Source organism: Mesoplodon densirostris, chromosome 11 (assembly GCF_025265405.1).
Source record: "Mesoplodon densirostris isolate mMesDen1 chromosome 11, mMesDen1 primary haplotype, whole genome shotgun sequence".
NCBI classification, from domain to species: Eukaryota; Metazoa; Chordata; class Mammalia; order Artiodactyla; family Ziphiidae; genus Mesoplodon; species Mesoplodon densirostris.
Genome location: NC_082671.1, coordinates 82,099,177 through 82,113,956, shown reverse-complemented (window position 1 = coordinate 82,113,956; position 14,780 = coordinate 82,099,177). Strand labels below are relative to the sequence as shown.

The window sequence follows — 14,780 nt, the reverse complement described above, 5'->3', positions numbered from 1 at the left end:
TCTTTAAGCTCAGGCTCTAGACTGATTTCCTTTGGCATTAGGAAGCAAAATGGGATTCCTTTATAATGGCAGGCTGTCCAAGGCCTTTACTACAAAAGAGAATCAAGAACTCTCAAATGCGCACCATGAAACAGAATTACCAATCAGGTGCATTATGGCAAACGAACAAGGTAAATGTGACATGCAGCTAAGAGTTGTCAAAAATTAACTTCATCATTATCTGGAGAGTAAGATTAGAATAAAGTTGGATTATTATCAAATTTTCAACAAAATACTGCAATTAACTCCTGAGTATAAAGTATAGATTCTCAGGGAAATCATAATAGCTGAGTTCTTCTGTTAGGAAGATTAAATTCAAGTTAGACATTAGAGAGAGATCAGAGAGAATGAAAATATCAAAACAAAAATTGGCTGATGTTGCATCTGCAGAGTACATAAAATGATCACAAACTTCATAAAATTCGAATATATAAAAGTTTAATTAGGAAGGGAGTTTGCTGCCTTTGGATACCTTAACAGAATGCTCTTAGTATTAAGATATTTTAGTGTCAAACACATTTTTAAATGTGCACAAAATAATACTATGCATCAGTTGAGCACATAATAATCAGCAAGAATCATTAACAATTGGGGGAAAACGTAGGGTGTAGGCTTAAGCCCATTTTCTTTATGATTAACTGAAAAAACTGCTTCAAAAATAGGCCCTCTCAACTTATACAGAAAGAATAACAGTGATGAATTCAAAAAATGTTTATCACAAAATTGAAGATTTGAAAATTTAATAATGTAATTGAGACATATGTTCCCATATTCTTATAGTAGATTTCCTTTTTCTATGTTATCAGGAATCAAACATGGTATTTGCAATGTAAGACTTCTTTGTTATCAGTAAAAGAGATGCATTACTACCTAAGAAAGATATGACTTGACCTAAGATGTTTGTGATTTTATGTTGTGAGGAAGTTTATAATATAGTTTAACTGGGTATTTCTCTTCATCTTCAAATCAAATGGTGAGGCATTCATTATTTGAGACATCAATCAACAGAGGAAGTTCTTCTGAGACTAAAAAGACTCCTTGTTAGAGCTCTTCCATAGGTATACACTAAATTCAGTTATTAAACAGACTTTTGATGCCCATTGCATATCATATCAGTTTAACAAATGTTTATTAAGCACGTGAGTGAGGAACTATGCTATGGATGCACACTCACACACAGAGATCAATATTTCCCTGTCATCAAAGGGCTTCTAAGCAAAGCCAAAAAAGAAGATTTATGCACCAATACTACACAGCAGACTATGAAATCTGCATAATAGATATATAAATAAAATTAATGATATCTGACCCAAATAGTTGGATCTAAATAGGAGGATCAAAAAAGGTTTTGTGAAGGATGGTTTTCAATAAGTAAAAACAATAGGGAAAAGAATTACACATGGATAAAACATGTGAGCATGAGCAGAGATAAGGAAAGACACACACTTGAGAATAATCTATTTGAAAGACACACACTTGAGAATAATCTATTTTACCAAAACATTAAATTTATCTGACATTAATGGAAGAAAGCTGGAAATATATGATGAAGCTAGAACATGGAAGGCCTTGAATGCCAGAGTTATAATTCTGTATTGAATTTGTATAGTGAGGACCAGTGCTAGCTTTGAGGAGAGTGAAATAATCAGAATTGCACTTAAGGCATGTTGATTTGGCAAGAGTATCAAGAATAAATTGGGGCAAGTGAAGAGAGAAAACTAGAAGATAGGATAAGAGGCTCCTGCAATAATTCAAGTGAAATTGCAAGATGGTGGGGATGATGAAAAGGTAAGGGTAGTCAATGTGGAAGATACTAATGACAGACAGGCTGACCTAATGGTTAGAATCATGACCTTGTAAGATAGCAAACCTAAGTTCAGATAGCAGCTTCACTTTTTGATAGTTCTATGACACTGGCCAAGTTATTTTACTCTTAATTTCCACATTGAGAATAACAAAACCTACCTCATCACACCGTTGTGAGGAATAAAAGAGATAATGACTTTAACATGCTTACCACAATGTCTAGAACTTAGTTAAAACTTAGTATTTAATAAATGCTATTTTCAGAGATCATAGCTTGGCAACTGTTTATTGATTTTTAGCAGCCACATTTCACTGTTGGTTCACATTGCAATTGTGGTCACTTAAACACCCAGAACTTTTTGCATGAACTATTCCCCCAAATTAAACCTCTCCCATCTTATATCACTAAATTTTTAGGAATCTAATTGGGGATTTTATATTAAGTCCCATTGAATTTTGTGTTTTTACTTTGAGCCAAGAATCTGTTTATTGAGATCATTTTTCATGTAAGATCAATTATTTGCCATGTTTGCTATTCCTCCCTAACATGTGCAGACCTGACTATAATAGATGATTGGTTTTTTCAAAGTAAAATACTGACTATGACTAATCCAAGAACTGAATATTTATTTAGCATTTCACTAGAGAAATCCCCTCTATGTTGACATTGAGTGATTATTAGAAAGTCTAGACAAAGCTGGACAAAGTCTATGAAACATAAAAATCAAGATGGCATGTTTTTAACAACACAAAAGAAGATAGCTCTTTTTCTGTGACTGACAGAAAACCATATTAAACTTTTTTTTTTAGTAATGAGTAAACTAAGGCTTGAAAAGATCAAGTATCTTCCAAAGGTCACTCTGCTAGTAAATGGCGGAACAAGAATGCAAACCCAGGTTTATGCTATTAACTGCTAGACTAAGCTACCTCCCTAAAATAGATGGTTGAAACTCCATGCTTAATGGAAAAACACTTGTCCTTGTACTCTGAAATTCACCTCCAAATAATTAAACATGTTTTTCGATGATGGTTTATTTACAAGAAGATGTGCACTCACATGCAGTGTCTGCCTTCTTATGTATTTATTCATTCAGTGAACTTTCACTGAGAGACCACTACATTTGAGGCATTGTGCTAGGCAGGATGTGATTACAGAGGTCAATCAAATACAGATCATGCCATCAAGCAGTCTGTAAGAAGTAATATTTAAAAATATATAAACTTACAAGACAAAATAGAACAAAGAGATGTGACATGAAAGGTAAAAGCAATTGTGTCTGAAATTCAGAAGAATGTCTCTTTTATCCTAGTAGCCATTTATCTAAAGGATCTTCTTAGATTCACTATAGGTAGAAATTTTCTTCCTAGGGTAAAAATAGAGACAAAAATCTTACCATTCTGATTCTGGATTTTTCCTTGCGTGTACATATAGTACATATATATGGTTAATGGTATCAGTTTCAAAATACAAATATAGATCAACAGAATCTAGGCATTCCCTAAATCCTGGAGAATCTGTTAGGACAAACCAAACCTGGGCTTAATACACAGCAGCCTTGAGTCATCACTTCCAAAAAATTTGTTCAACTATGTAAGACATGAATTATTAAAGTTACAAATACCCTTCTGAATATTATATTCCCAGTAAAATAATAGTTACCACTGCTTAAGATTTAGCTCCACTATTTAAAAAATTCATATATGCTAAAGAATCACTTACAATCTTGTAAGAAGAACACTCTATATAGAAAATTCATTTCCCAAAGTACTCTGATTCTGACAGGAACTGGATGAGATAGCCACTAAAGTCTCTCACAATTCTGAAATTTCTGCATTCCTGATATTAAGCTCTAGAATTGTGTTAAAATATGTTTGAAAGTTAACTTTGTATCAGAAACATCATTTGAATTTTAGGCAGCCTAATTTGAGTCTATTTTAAGACTTGAAAATTTTGGCACCAAATTAACTATATTTTCCTATAGACACCCCTCCCCACCCTGAGAGTGCTCTCATGCAATTTATAGAAGCTTGGCATAAAAACTGAGAAGTTGAACCTGAAATCTTAAAATGCTAAATATCTTCAGAAAGCTTACACATAATTAAGGATTCTATAATGGACCAAAAGTGAAATAACATAAAAGAGATAAGCGAGAAGAGTTAAATAGCTCAAAACCTGCCAACACAACCCCTTTCAAACAATAACCCTTAGATGCTGCTTGTGTCTAGGTTTCCCCTCAGAAGAAAAATTACATAAAATTACATAATGCATTTCATCCCTGATGCTTCTTATTTATTTCTTAGAGACATAGGTTGATGAGGCAATAATGCCTTTTTAATTTTATATCTTAAAACAATGTTTCCTGAAACCTAAATTCTAATGATCTTATGCTATCATCAAATTTCTCTAAGGCATGGTGTGTTCACATTTAAGAGTTGTGTACGTTGTTTACAAACATGGACAGAAAGCTGCAAATACGACTTGGAAAAACAAATGAAGAGAATAGAAAATTTTTTTCAGATAATTTTATATTCTTTCAAAAACCTAAATTTCAGGGGTTGATAAAGAATGTGAAGATATTTATATTTCTTCAAAATTTACATTCTAGATTATATAATGTCTTAATTCAACTTAGAAAATGATTCCATATGCATATTATAAAGGAATTTAAAACAGACTGACTTTTAAATTAAAATTTATACAAAATAAAATGTAATTTTAACTTGAGATGCTCTTCACATTAAATGTAAAACCTTCTATCAAATAGATACAATCATAATAAGAATTTCATTTCTAATTCACTTATTTTAGTAAAATTATTCAAACTACCACCTTAAGGCTAATATGTTAATAAAACCAAAACCTCCAATTCAAAAATAAAAGTTCTTACATAAGACGGCTGATTTTGTATTTTAAATTACTGAATTAGAGCGCCCTCTATCGGAAGAAAAAAGCAATAAAAGCTAAACTGATGAAGAATAGTTAAAATACCCACAAAATTCAAGCCAAATAATTAATATGAAAAATACATTAATTAATAACATAAATGTTACAAAACATATTTTCCTTACATTTTGATTTCTTTAAAATTTTGGAATTATTTTTCATATTACAATGACTAAGTTGAATGTTTCATATAATCTAAAATTAAATTTTAAATGAACCCAAATGCCCATCCTCAGCCAATAATGTGAATAATAAACAAAACTCTTTTGCACATTTAGTATTGCATTAAAATATAGAAATAATTGTAATTTAGGACTATGGCTGGACTACACTTTGAATTTTCCTTAATGATAAACTAAAAACCTCCCTAATTCAAGAGAGCTCTTACACTGGAGAGTATGGGAATTAGGCTGGGCACCAGAAGATCTATCAGATTTATTTACATCTAAAATTCTATAATCCTGTGGTGTTATCAAGACCTCAGTTCAGACGCATCATCTGAGGCCTGAATTACCTCAGTATGTCCCAGCAGATTTTTGGTCCTCTAGGCCAATAGTGTGCATGTTAGAATAAGCTTTTTAAAAGAACAATGCTCAAAGAATCAACACTGTGAAAATGACTATACTACCCAAATCAATCTACAGATTCAATACAATCCCTATCAAATTACCAGTGGCATTTTTCACAGAATTAGAACAAAAAATTCTGTAATCTGTATGGAAACACAAAAGACCCCAAATAGCAAAAGCAATCTTGAGAAATAAAAATGAAGCTGGAGGAATCAGGCTCCCGGACTTCAGACTATACTACAAAGCTACAGTAATCAAGACAGTATGGTACTGACACAAAAACAGAAATATAGATCAATGGAACAGGATAGAAAGCCCAGAGATAAACCCATGCACATATGGTCACCTTATCTTTGATAAAGGAGGCAAGAGTATACAATGGAGAAAAGACATCCTCTTCAATAAGTGGTGCTGGGAAAACTGGACAGCTACATGTAAAAGAATGAAATTAGAACACTCACTAACACCGTATACAAAAATAAACTCAAAATGGATTAAAGACCTAAATTTTAGGCCAGACACTATAAAACTCTTAGAGGAAAACATAGGTAGAATGGACATATATACACTACCAAACATAAAATAGATAGCTAGTGGGCAGCAGCCACATAGCACAGGGAGATGAGCTCGGTGCTTTGTGACCACCTAGAGGGGTGGGATAGGGAGGGTGGGAGGGAGGGAGATGCAAGAGGGAAGAGGTATGGGGACATATGTATACATATAACTGATTCACTTTGTTATAAAGCAGAAACTAACACACCATTGTAAAGCAATTATACTCCAATAAAGATGTTAACAAAGAAACAAAAAAAAAAAACAACAAAAAAAAGCACAGGCAGAACACTCTATGACATAAATCACAGCAAGATTCTTTTCGACCCACCTCCTAGAGAAATGGAAATAAAAACAAAAATAAACAAATGGGACCTAATGAAACTTAAAAGCTTTTGCACAGCAAAGGAAACCATAAACAAGACCAAAACACAACCCTCAGAATGGGAGAAAATATTTGCAAATGAAGCAACTGACAAAGGATTAATCTCCAAAATGTACAAGCAGCTCATGCAGCTCAGTATCAGAAAAACAAACAACCCAATCTAAAAATGGGCAGAAGACCTAAATAGACATTTCTCCAAAGAAGATATACAGATTGCCAACAAACACATGAAAGGATGCTCAACATCACTAATCATTAGAGAAATGCAAATCAAAACTACAATGAGGTATCACCTCACACCAGTCAGAATGGCCATCATCAGAAAATCTACAAATAATAAATGCTGGAGAGGGTGTGAAGAAAAGGGAACACTCTTGCACTGTTGGTAGGAATGTAGATTGATACAGCCACTATGGAGAACAGTATGGAGGTTCCTTAAAAAACTAAAAATATGTATGACTGATTCACTTTGTTATAAAGCAGAAACTAATAAAAAAATAATAAAATAAAATAAAAACAGCTTTCTTGAGATGTAAAAAAAAAAAACAAAAAAACTAAAAACAGAACTATCATATGACCCAGCAATCCCACTACTGGGCATATACCCTGAAAAAACCATAATTCAAAGAGTCATGTACCACAATATTCACTGCAGCACTATTTACAATAGCTAGGACATGGAAGCAACCTCAGTGTCCATCGACAGATGAATGGATAAAGATGTCACACATATATGCAATGGAATATTACTCAGCCATAAAAAGAAATGAAATTCAGTTATTTGTAGTGAGGTGGATGGACCTAGAGTCTGTCATACAGAGTGAAGTAAGTCAGAAAGAGAAAAACAAATACCGTATGCTAACACATATATATGGAATCTAAAAAAAAAAAAAAAAAGGTTCTGAAGAACCTAGGGGTAGGACAGGAATAAAGACACAGATGTAGAGAATGGACTTAAGGACATGGGGAGGGGTAAGGGTAAGCTGGGATGAAGTGAGAGAGTGGCATGGACATATATACACTATCAAATGTAAAATAGCTAGTGGGAAGCAGTCGCATAGCACAGGGAGATCAGCTTGGTGCTTTGTGACCACTTAGAGGGGTGGGATAGGGAGGGTGGGAGGGAGACGCAAGAGGGAGGGGATCTGGGGATATATGTATACGTATAGCTGATTCACTTTGTTATACAGCAGAAACTAACACAACAATGTAAAGCACTTATACTCCAATAAAGATGCTAAAAAGAACAATGCTCAGAGTCAGCCAAAACAATTCTGATTTAGTTGGTCTGCCATGATACCTGAGGGTGTCAGTATTTTCTGAAGCCTTCCCAGATAAGTCTAATGTATGACCATTGCTGAGAGTCACTGTCTGAGTCCCTCCCCAGAACATCTGACATATAGTTACCACTTTTATCTTCTAAAAATGTCACCTTCATGAAAGAACTCCCATACTCAAAAGTTATTCTCTTCAGCATCAATATTAAACTTCTGACTAGCTTCCCAAATCTAATTATTTGTCCCTGTTGTCTAAGTAAATAGTTGAGTGGTAAGGGGTATGGCTCCAAGCCCCAGACTGCCTTTGTTCAGATCCTGGCCCTGGTACTTACCATGTAAACTTGGGAAAGTCTTACAAGTTCTCTGTGCCTCCATTTTCTTATCTGTAAAATGGGAGGAATAATACTACCTATATCATAGGGTTAGTGTGAGGATTAAATCAGTTAATATAAATAAAGTGTTCCATCAGTGTTAAATATTATCGTTACTTATCCAGCTTTACTCCCCACTACTTTTCAAAACAAATTCTTCTCATGTTAAATGCTAGGCCTCACCTCTGTGCTTTTGCACATCCTATTTCTGCAGACTAGAATCCTCTCCCATTCATTCATTCATTCATTCCAATACAAGTGAAAAGAATGTGTCCCCTTCCTCCAGATCCCAGTTTAATTTCTCCCTACCTCCATGAAGACTTCAATGAATACCTATAAATCACTAACCTCTCCCTTTAAAAAAATTCCTTTGGCCACAGGGTAGTTTATTATAAGAAATGTAGCTGGGAAGTAATGACATTGGCTCTGAGTTTGAATCCTAGATCTGCCAATTGCCAGCTGAGTCATTTCCCAAATCTGTAACTCCATTGTTAGGATTACTGTGTAGATTAGGTGGCATAAGTCATATAAAGCATTAGAACAGCAAATAGCAAGCACCTAATAAATGTCAGCTCTTGTAATATATATTTGTCATTTATATGTTAGTCTTGTCTGCACACTGCAGTTGAAGACTTCTTGGGGTAGAAATTTTGAACTCCCTGAAGTCAGAAACCGCATCTCATTATTGCTATTATAAATTCTATAGCTCACAACGTGGTAATGACCATCTATATCAGGTGATCTGTAAGTACTCAATTAAATTTTTTGCATAATTTGAGAGTATAATTCATTTTAAAAACTTGGAAAAACACTTGTGAAAAATGGAAACAGATATTCAACAAAACAAGAATGACCCAAATAAAACACAGGCTGTAGAGAAGGTTCTAAGAAATTGCATTACTTCTTAAACGTTCAATAACAAGTTTCTAACGGATTCAACTTCTGAAAGGCCACTTCCAATAAAGCCTTTTATGTGTCTAAAATCCTTTAGATTTTTCTCATTTCCTAAAAAATAAATACCAAAATTCTCACCCTGACATTCAAAACCATCCATGGCCTGACCTTGACCTATCTTCTCATCTTATCTCCCATTGTCCCCCTTTATAAACTTTATTATTCCAGATAAATAGAACTGCTTGCTCTTACTCATATGTACCCTCTGCTTTTCTGCCTCATGTAACCTTTAATATTTTATATGACAATATTTTCAAAGAACTCAATATAAAGTTTGTCACAGGAACAAACAGTGATTGCTTGTATGGAAGTACAATCTTGAATTTTGAACTTAACTTCAACTTATGAGCATTCATTTCTCCCTTACTACTATCACAATAACAGTCTTTGACTTACAAAAAAACTTGGCCATCATTTCCCCAAATTATGTCACCCTCTCAATGCCAAAAGCCCCTGCCATCACCACCCAAAAGCTATAAGTTTGAATTACGTTCTCCAAGCAGATCATGTAGAGCCCAAAGTGCACAAGATACCAATTGAATAAAAGAAAAAAAAATTAGATCTTCTATTTTACACTTATTCTTTATCCTCTTCACTTGAATTTCTCTTGTAGTATATGCCCCATAATTTATAGCATATATTCTTAGAATATGTGTGTGTGTGTATATATATATATATATATATGTATATATATATATATATAAAATTATAAATACATTTGGGATGTTTGCTCAAAATTTGTTTACTACTGGTACCTACAACAAGAAAAGTTTAGAAACCACTGGTCTGGAAAATTAGGGCTTTCAGAAAATCTGTGGGTTAAGAAGTAGAGGGCCCGAAGCAGCCACTTAGTGGACCTGAACACCATGTATTGTTTATGTAGGATAAATACATTTTAATTTCTAACCAACTTTCAAGGAAATGTTGAAATGTAACTGGTTTGTAATTGGAATTAACATAGACCTGTTTTAGATTTATTTAAAACAAGGAGTTTTGTCCTAACATTAAAATTACTACAGTAAATATTTCATCAATATAAAAATTTCATCTGGTAAAACCTACAAGTATTTACTTCAGTATATATATATATATATAATTAATCATAATTATTCAAAAGAGCTTTTATTGGAGCCAATAATGTGATGTTTTCAAAAGACAGGTGGCAAAGGATAAAAAGAAAAAACAGGCCTATAAGGTAAGACTGGCCATGGACCTAGACAAGCAAATACTACCCTGGGAAACTGTCACTGTTCACAATAAGTGACTAAATGAAGTAAATGTTCTCATAACAGTCACTATACTTGGCAATTTTTTTTTTAGCTTTCATAAATAAAATGACATACTTAACACAATCCACTCAATTATGGGCTTTTGAAGAAAGTGTAATATTTCTATAACAAACTAAGTTCTAAAAGTGAGAAAAGGTTTCATATCATAATAATGCATTTCCTTTAATACCAATGCATCCTATAAATCCTTCCTCTATAGGATAAAAGACAGGTACACAAACCTTGACTTTAATCTGATTGATTCTCTACAGTTTTTCTTGCTATTGTGTTAACATAAAAATCCAAATAAGCAAGAATCTCTAACACATGATTTAAATTCTGAGCTTATAGGTTGCATGCAAATCCATTTGGATTTGCATAAGATTATAGAAATATGCAGGTCAAACTTTCCACAACGTCTCTCACCTATAATGACTTACGGAGTGGCTGTGGAAGTATATATGCATGGTTCAGCTTTGTCTTTCTTCTTCAAGATGGGGTTAGACTCAGATCATAGAGAAAACAGGGAAAAAAGACAAAAGGCAGGTTTTCTTTTTTCTTTGGAAACCAATATCATTATGCCCAATAAAACTAAAAGAACATAAAGAAACTATGAATTCATGTGTTAAGAGGGTCTAACAGTGAGATCATCACAATCCATAAGCGATTTATCAAAGCATTTCTTCCCTACACATGCGGTGAGAATGAAACACCAATGAATATCAGGGCAAGAGCAACAGGAAGCTTGACATTTGACACTGGCTAAATCTGAAGATAGGATAACACATAAATCCTACGCCTCTCAGGTACACAACAAACTGGCAAAGACAGACGCATTGTCTTCTTTCCCCCCTTACTTACTACACTCTGGCTTCCATTTTTCCCAAGTTCTTCCTCTGAAATCTTGCTCAAATTATCTAAGTAGTGGTCTGATATTGTGTGGCACAAATCTTCAAAAGAATAATCCTTTTCTTGACAGAGCTTTATTTCATCCAAGAGTTTTGATAATTCTCCAGTCACAGTTTCACCTGTAAGAAGACAGTAAATTTTTCAAAAGTTTCAAGAAAGAATACTGCTGAAACTTGATGCTAAACAATAAAAATATAACTAGTATGGTGCTAGAACTCAAAATATGGCAAACAAGATTAAGTTGTCAGAAAATTTATTTTGCTGAAAGCAAGGTACTAAATCATAATTAGTACAATAATGTTAAAAAACAAAGAGAAATTTCAGTTTTGCCTATTTTTATTCTTTCTCAAAATGGAAATGAGTATTGAAGGTTTATGTATATGTAGTACATAAAAGCATCTGGAATTACAGTTCCTAAGGCTTCGTTTACTATAGCATTTAATCTTCAATAGTCTTTTATGGGCATTATACTTCACTGACAGAATGCATTCAACAGTTCATTAACAAATTTGAAATGGTGCTGGCAGCCTACTTCCTAGGTTCAATAAAAAGAAATAGAATGTATTTAAACAAATAATTATGTAAGTAATTAATAAATTATGATATAAAGGGACAACAGAAGGAACAGATATATAATCTGCATCAACTGTCAACATGACTGTTTTGTAGGCTGCATGCAAATATTCATTTTTTCTAATTATTCTCAGAAAGGAAATTCATCCCAATAATTCATTCTGAAAAAAACCTAGCAGTTACAATCCAGATATAAATATTTTTATTCTACATTAAAAACATACCTTAGGGAAAAAAAAGTCAACTGTGAAATACCCACTCCATGTAAACTTCATGACAGCAGGGATTGCTATATCCTTTGATCACCACTGTATCTCAGGACCAAGAATACTGCCTGACAAATAGCAGGAGCTCAATAAATGTTGACTGAATAAATGGATAAAATATAGAGTATAACTTATTAGACCTGACATTTTCACAAGTATGAGTCTTTTTGTACATATAGGACAAACATAACAGTTTAGTACATAACAGACTAGTATCATTTCAAGGGTTTTACAATTAGCTACTCACTTTTGGTTTTCTGGGAAGGAGACTCAACAGGAGATGAAATATGTGTTTCTTGTGTTGTATCTTCCTGTATGTGTGCTTCAAGGACTCTTGATCTTCCCACGCCTTCTAAATATTCTGTGTAGATAAGTTTTTGAAATTACATACTTGAATTCAGTTATTTTAAAAACTTTAACTTTGTTTTACTTTTGATGGTCATTTTTTCATTTATTTATTTATATCCTAAATTTTTAAAGACCTTCAAAAAACCAAACAAACTGAAAGAACTTCATGATGAGCTATTAATTTAAAGCTTTTTAATTAAAACAGAAAAGATATTTTAGAAGAGACTCACGAATACTTTTTCTGAAAACTAAATTTTTGTCACAACGTTTCCTTAACATCCTCAGTTTCCGTAAATATACCCTACCTGAAGGTTTAAAACTCTCTGAATGATGCTTTGAATAGACTTCATCCCTAAACAGGGATATCAAATTCAGATGGATATAATGATCAGTCAGGTAACATACATGCATGAAGTGGGATAAGTTTAATTTATGATGGTGCTGTAATCTTGTAAGATAAGCACAATTGAGTATTGAACTTTAGTTCAACAAAGAAATAATGTTCTTTCCCATTCTTTTTTTTATTGTCATTTATTTTATTTTTTTAAAATTTCATTTCATTTTATTTGGCCGTGCCGCGCGGCATTCAGGCTCCAAGTTCTGTAACCAGGGACCAAACCCAGGCCCTGGCAGTGAGAGTGCAGAGTCCCAACAACTGGACTGCCAGGGAATTCCCTATTATTGACATTTTACCTTTTATTTTTTGTCCCACACTCAGCCCATCTCTCATTTTTCCAATTCTGATGACGATATAATAATAATAAAACTCAAGTATTGCTTACTATGCACCCAGCAGTGTTCTAAGTATTTAATATAAATTAACTCATTTAATCTTCACAAAACTATGACACAGGCACTAGTACTATCTCAGTTTTAAAGGTGACAACTAAAGGGGAAGGATTATTAACTTGGCCATGTTCATTCAGCTAATAAATGGCAAAACCAGATAGGTACAAGAAGCATCTCATTTTTCCCTTAATCATAAGAAAACAGCATCTGAATGCAGGGATAAATGTCGATTAACATTCAACCTCAATGTAACAAAAAAAAATGGAAAGCCTGCAGAGCCTGGCTAACCAGAGAGCAGATGCCCCATCTAAAGTTCGGCAATGAAGTAAAACGAAAGCCTGCATTTTTTTGAGAAACCAAAACTCTGGGGAGTTAGTTGAAATCCTAGATTTTTAAATGCTGAAAGGTAATTCAATTTTTACAGAAACACCGTGTGAGCCAAAAGTACGTGATCTAAACAAAATGTATCTGCTACCCGCTAAAATGCATTCAGCCCACAGTGGATGGTTTACAGCCTCTGGCTAAGGGGTTAAATCAATACTTGCGCTTCTTTATTCAGAAGGAACCCCTTCTTCTTGAAATTCACTTAAGAAAATTTGTGCTATCATGCCAACCACTTTTGTTTTCATACTATCCAAACAGTTTCTATCTAAGAGCAATTCTACTAGGCAAATTCTAATAGGAAAAGAAAGCAACTTATGGGGTTCTATCCTGAAAATTTCTGACTCAGGCAGTAATTTTTTTTTTTTTTTTTTTTTTTTGCGGTACGCGGGCCTCTCACTGTTGTGGCCTCTCCCGTTGCGGAGCACAGGCTCCGGACGCGCAGGCCCAGCGGCCATGGCTCACGGGCCCAGCCGCTCCACGGCATATGGGATCCTCCCAGACCGGGGCACGAACCCATATCCCCTGCATCGGCAGGCGGACTCTCAACCACTGCGCCACCAGGGAGGCCCTCAGGCAGTAATTTTATCCACTATAAATTGTCTTTACTACAATAACAAACTTTTTCATAAGACTTAAAATGCACCAGTGATTTGGGACTTCCTTGGCGGTGCAGTGGTTAAGAATCTGCCAGCCAGGGCCTCCCTGGTGGCGCAGTGGTTAAGAGTCCGCCTGCCGATGCAGGGGATACGGGTTCGTGCCCCGGTCTGGGAGGATCCCATATGCCGCGGAGCGGCTGGGCCCGTGAGCCATGGCCGCTGGGCCTGCGCATCCGGAGCCTGTGCTCCGCAACGGGAGAGGCCACAACAGTGAGAGGCCCGCATACAGCAAAAAGAAAAAAAAAAAAAAAAAGAATCTGCCAGCCAATGCAGGGGACACGAGTTCGAGCCCAGGTCCGGGAAGATCTCACATGCTGCGGAGCAACTAAGCCCATGTGCCACAACTACTGAGCCTGCACTCTAGAGCCCACGAGCCACAACTACTGAGCCCACGAGTCGCAACTACTGAAGCCCGAGCACCTAGAGCCCATGCTCCGCAACATGAGAAGCCACTGCAATGAGAAGCCCATGCACCACAATGAAAAGTAGCCCCCACTCCCTGCAACTAGAGAAACCCCGCACACAGCAACGAAAACCCAATGCAGCCATAAATAAATAAATAAATAAATAAATAAATAAATAATAAAATAAAATGTACCAGTGATTTGAAAACCAGGAATGCAGAGAATATAATGTGTTCACATTCTAAAATTTGACAATAATTTTAAAAATTCAAAGATGTCACAAATA

The 14,780-nt window shown here is 34.7% G+C and overlaps 1 protein-coding gene across 5 annotated transcripts in view; it reads right to left on the bottom strand.

The window, feature by feature from the left end:
- ANKS1B (ankyrin repeat and sterile alpha motif domain containing 1B) overlaps nucleotides 1–14,780 on the bottom strand; it is a 1,156,804-nt gene that overhangs the window by 922,619 nt on the left and 219,405 nt on the right. For all 5 annotated transcript variants that reach the window (XM_060113525.1, XM_060113526.1, XM_060113527.1 and 2 more), the window contains exons 7-8: nucleotides 12,161–12,274; nucleotides 11,027–11,193 (exon numbers count right to left, since the gene is read on the bottom strand). In XM_060113525.1, coding sequence (XP_059969508.1) covers nucleotides 11,027–11,193; nucleotides 12,161–12,274 — 281 coding nt within the window. The remainder of the gene's footprint in view (nucleotides 1–11,026; nucleotides 11,194–12,160; nucleotides 12,275–14,780) is intronic.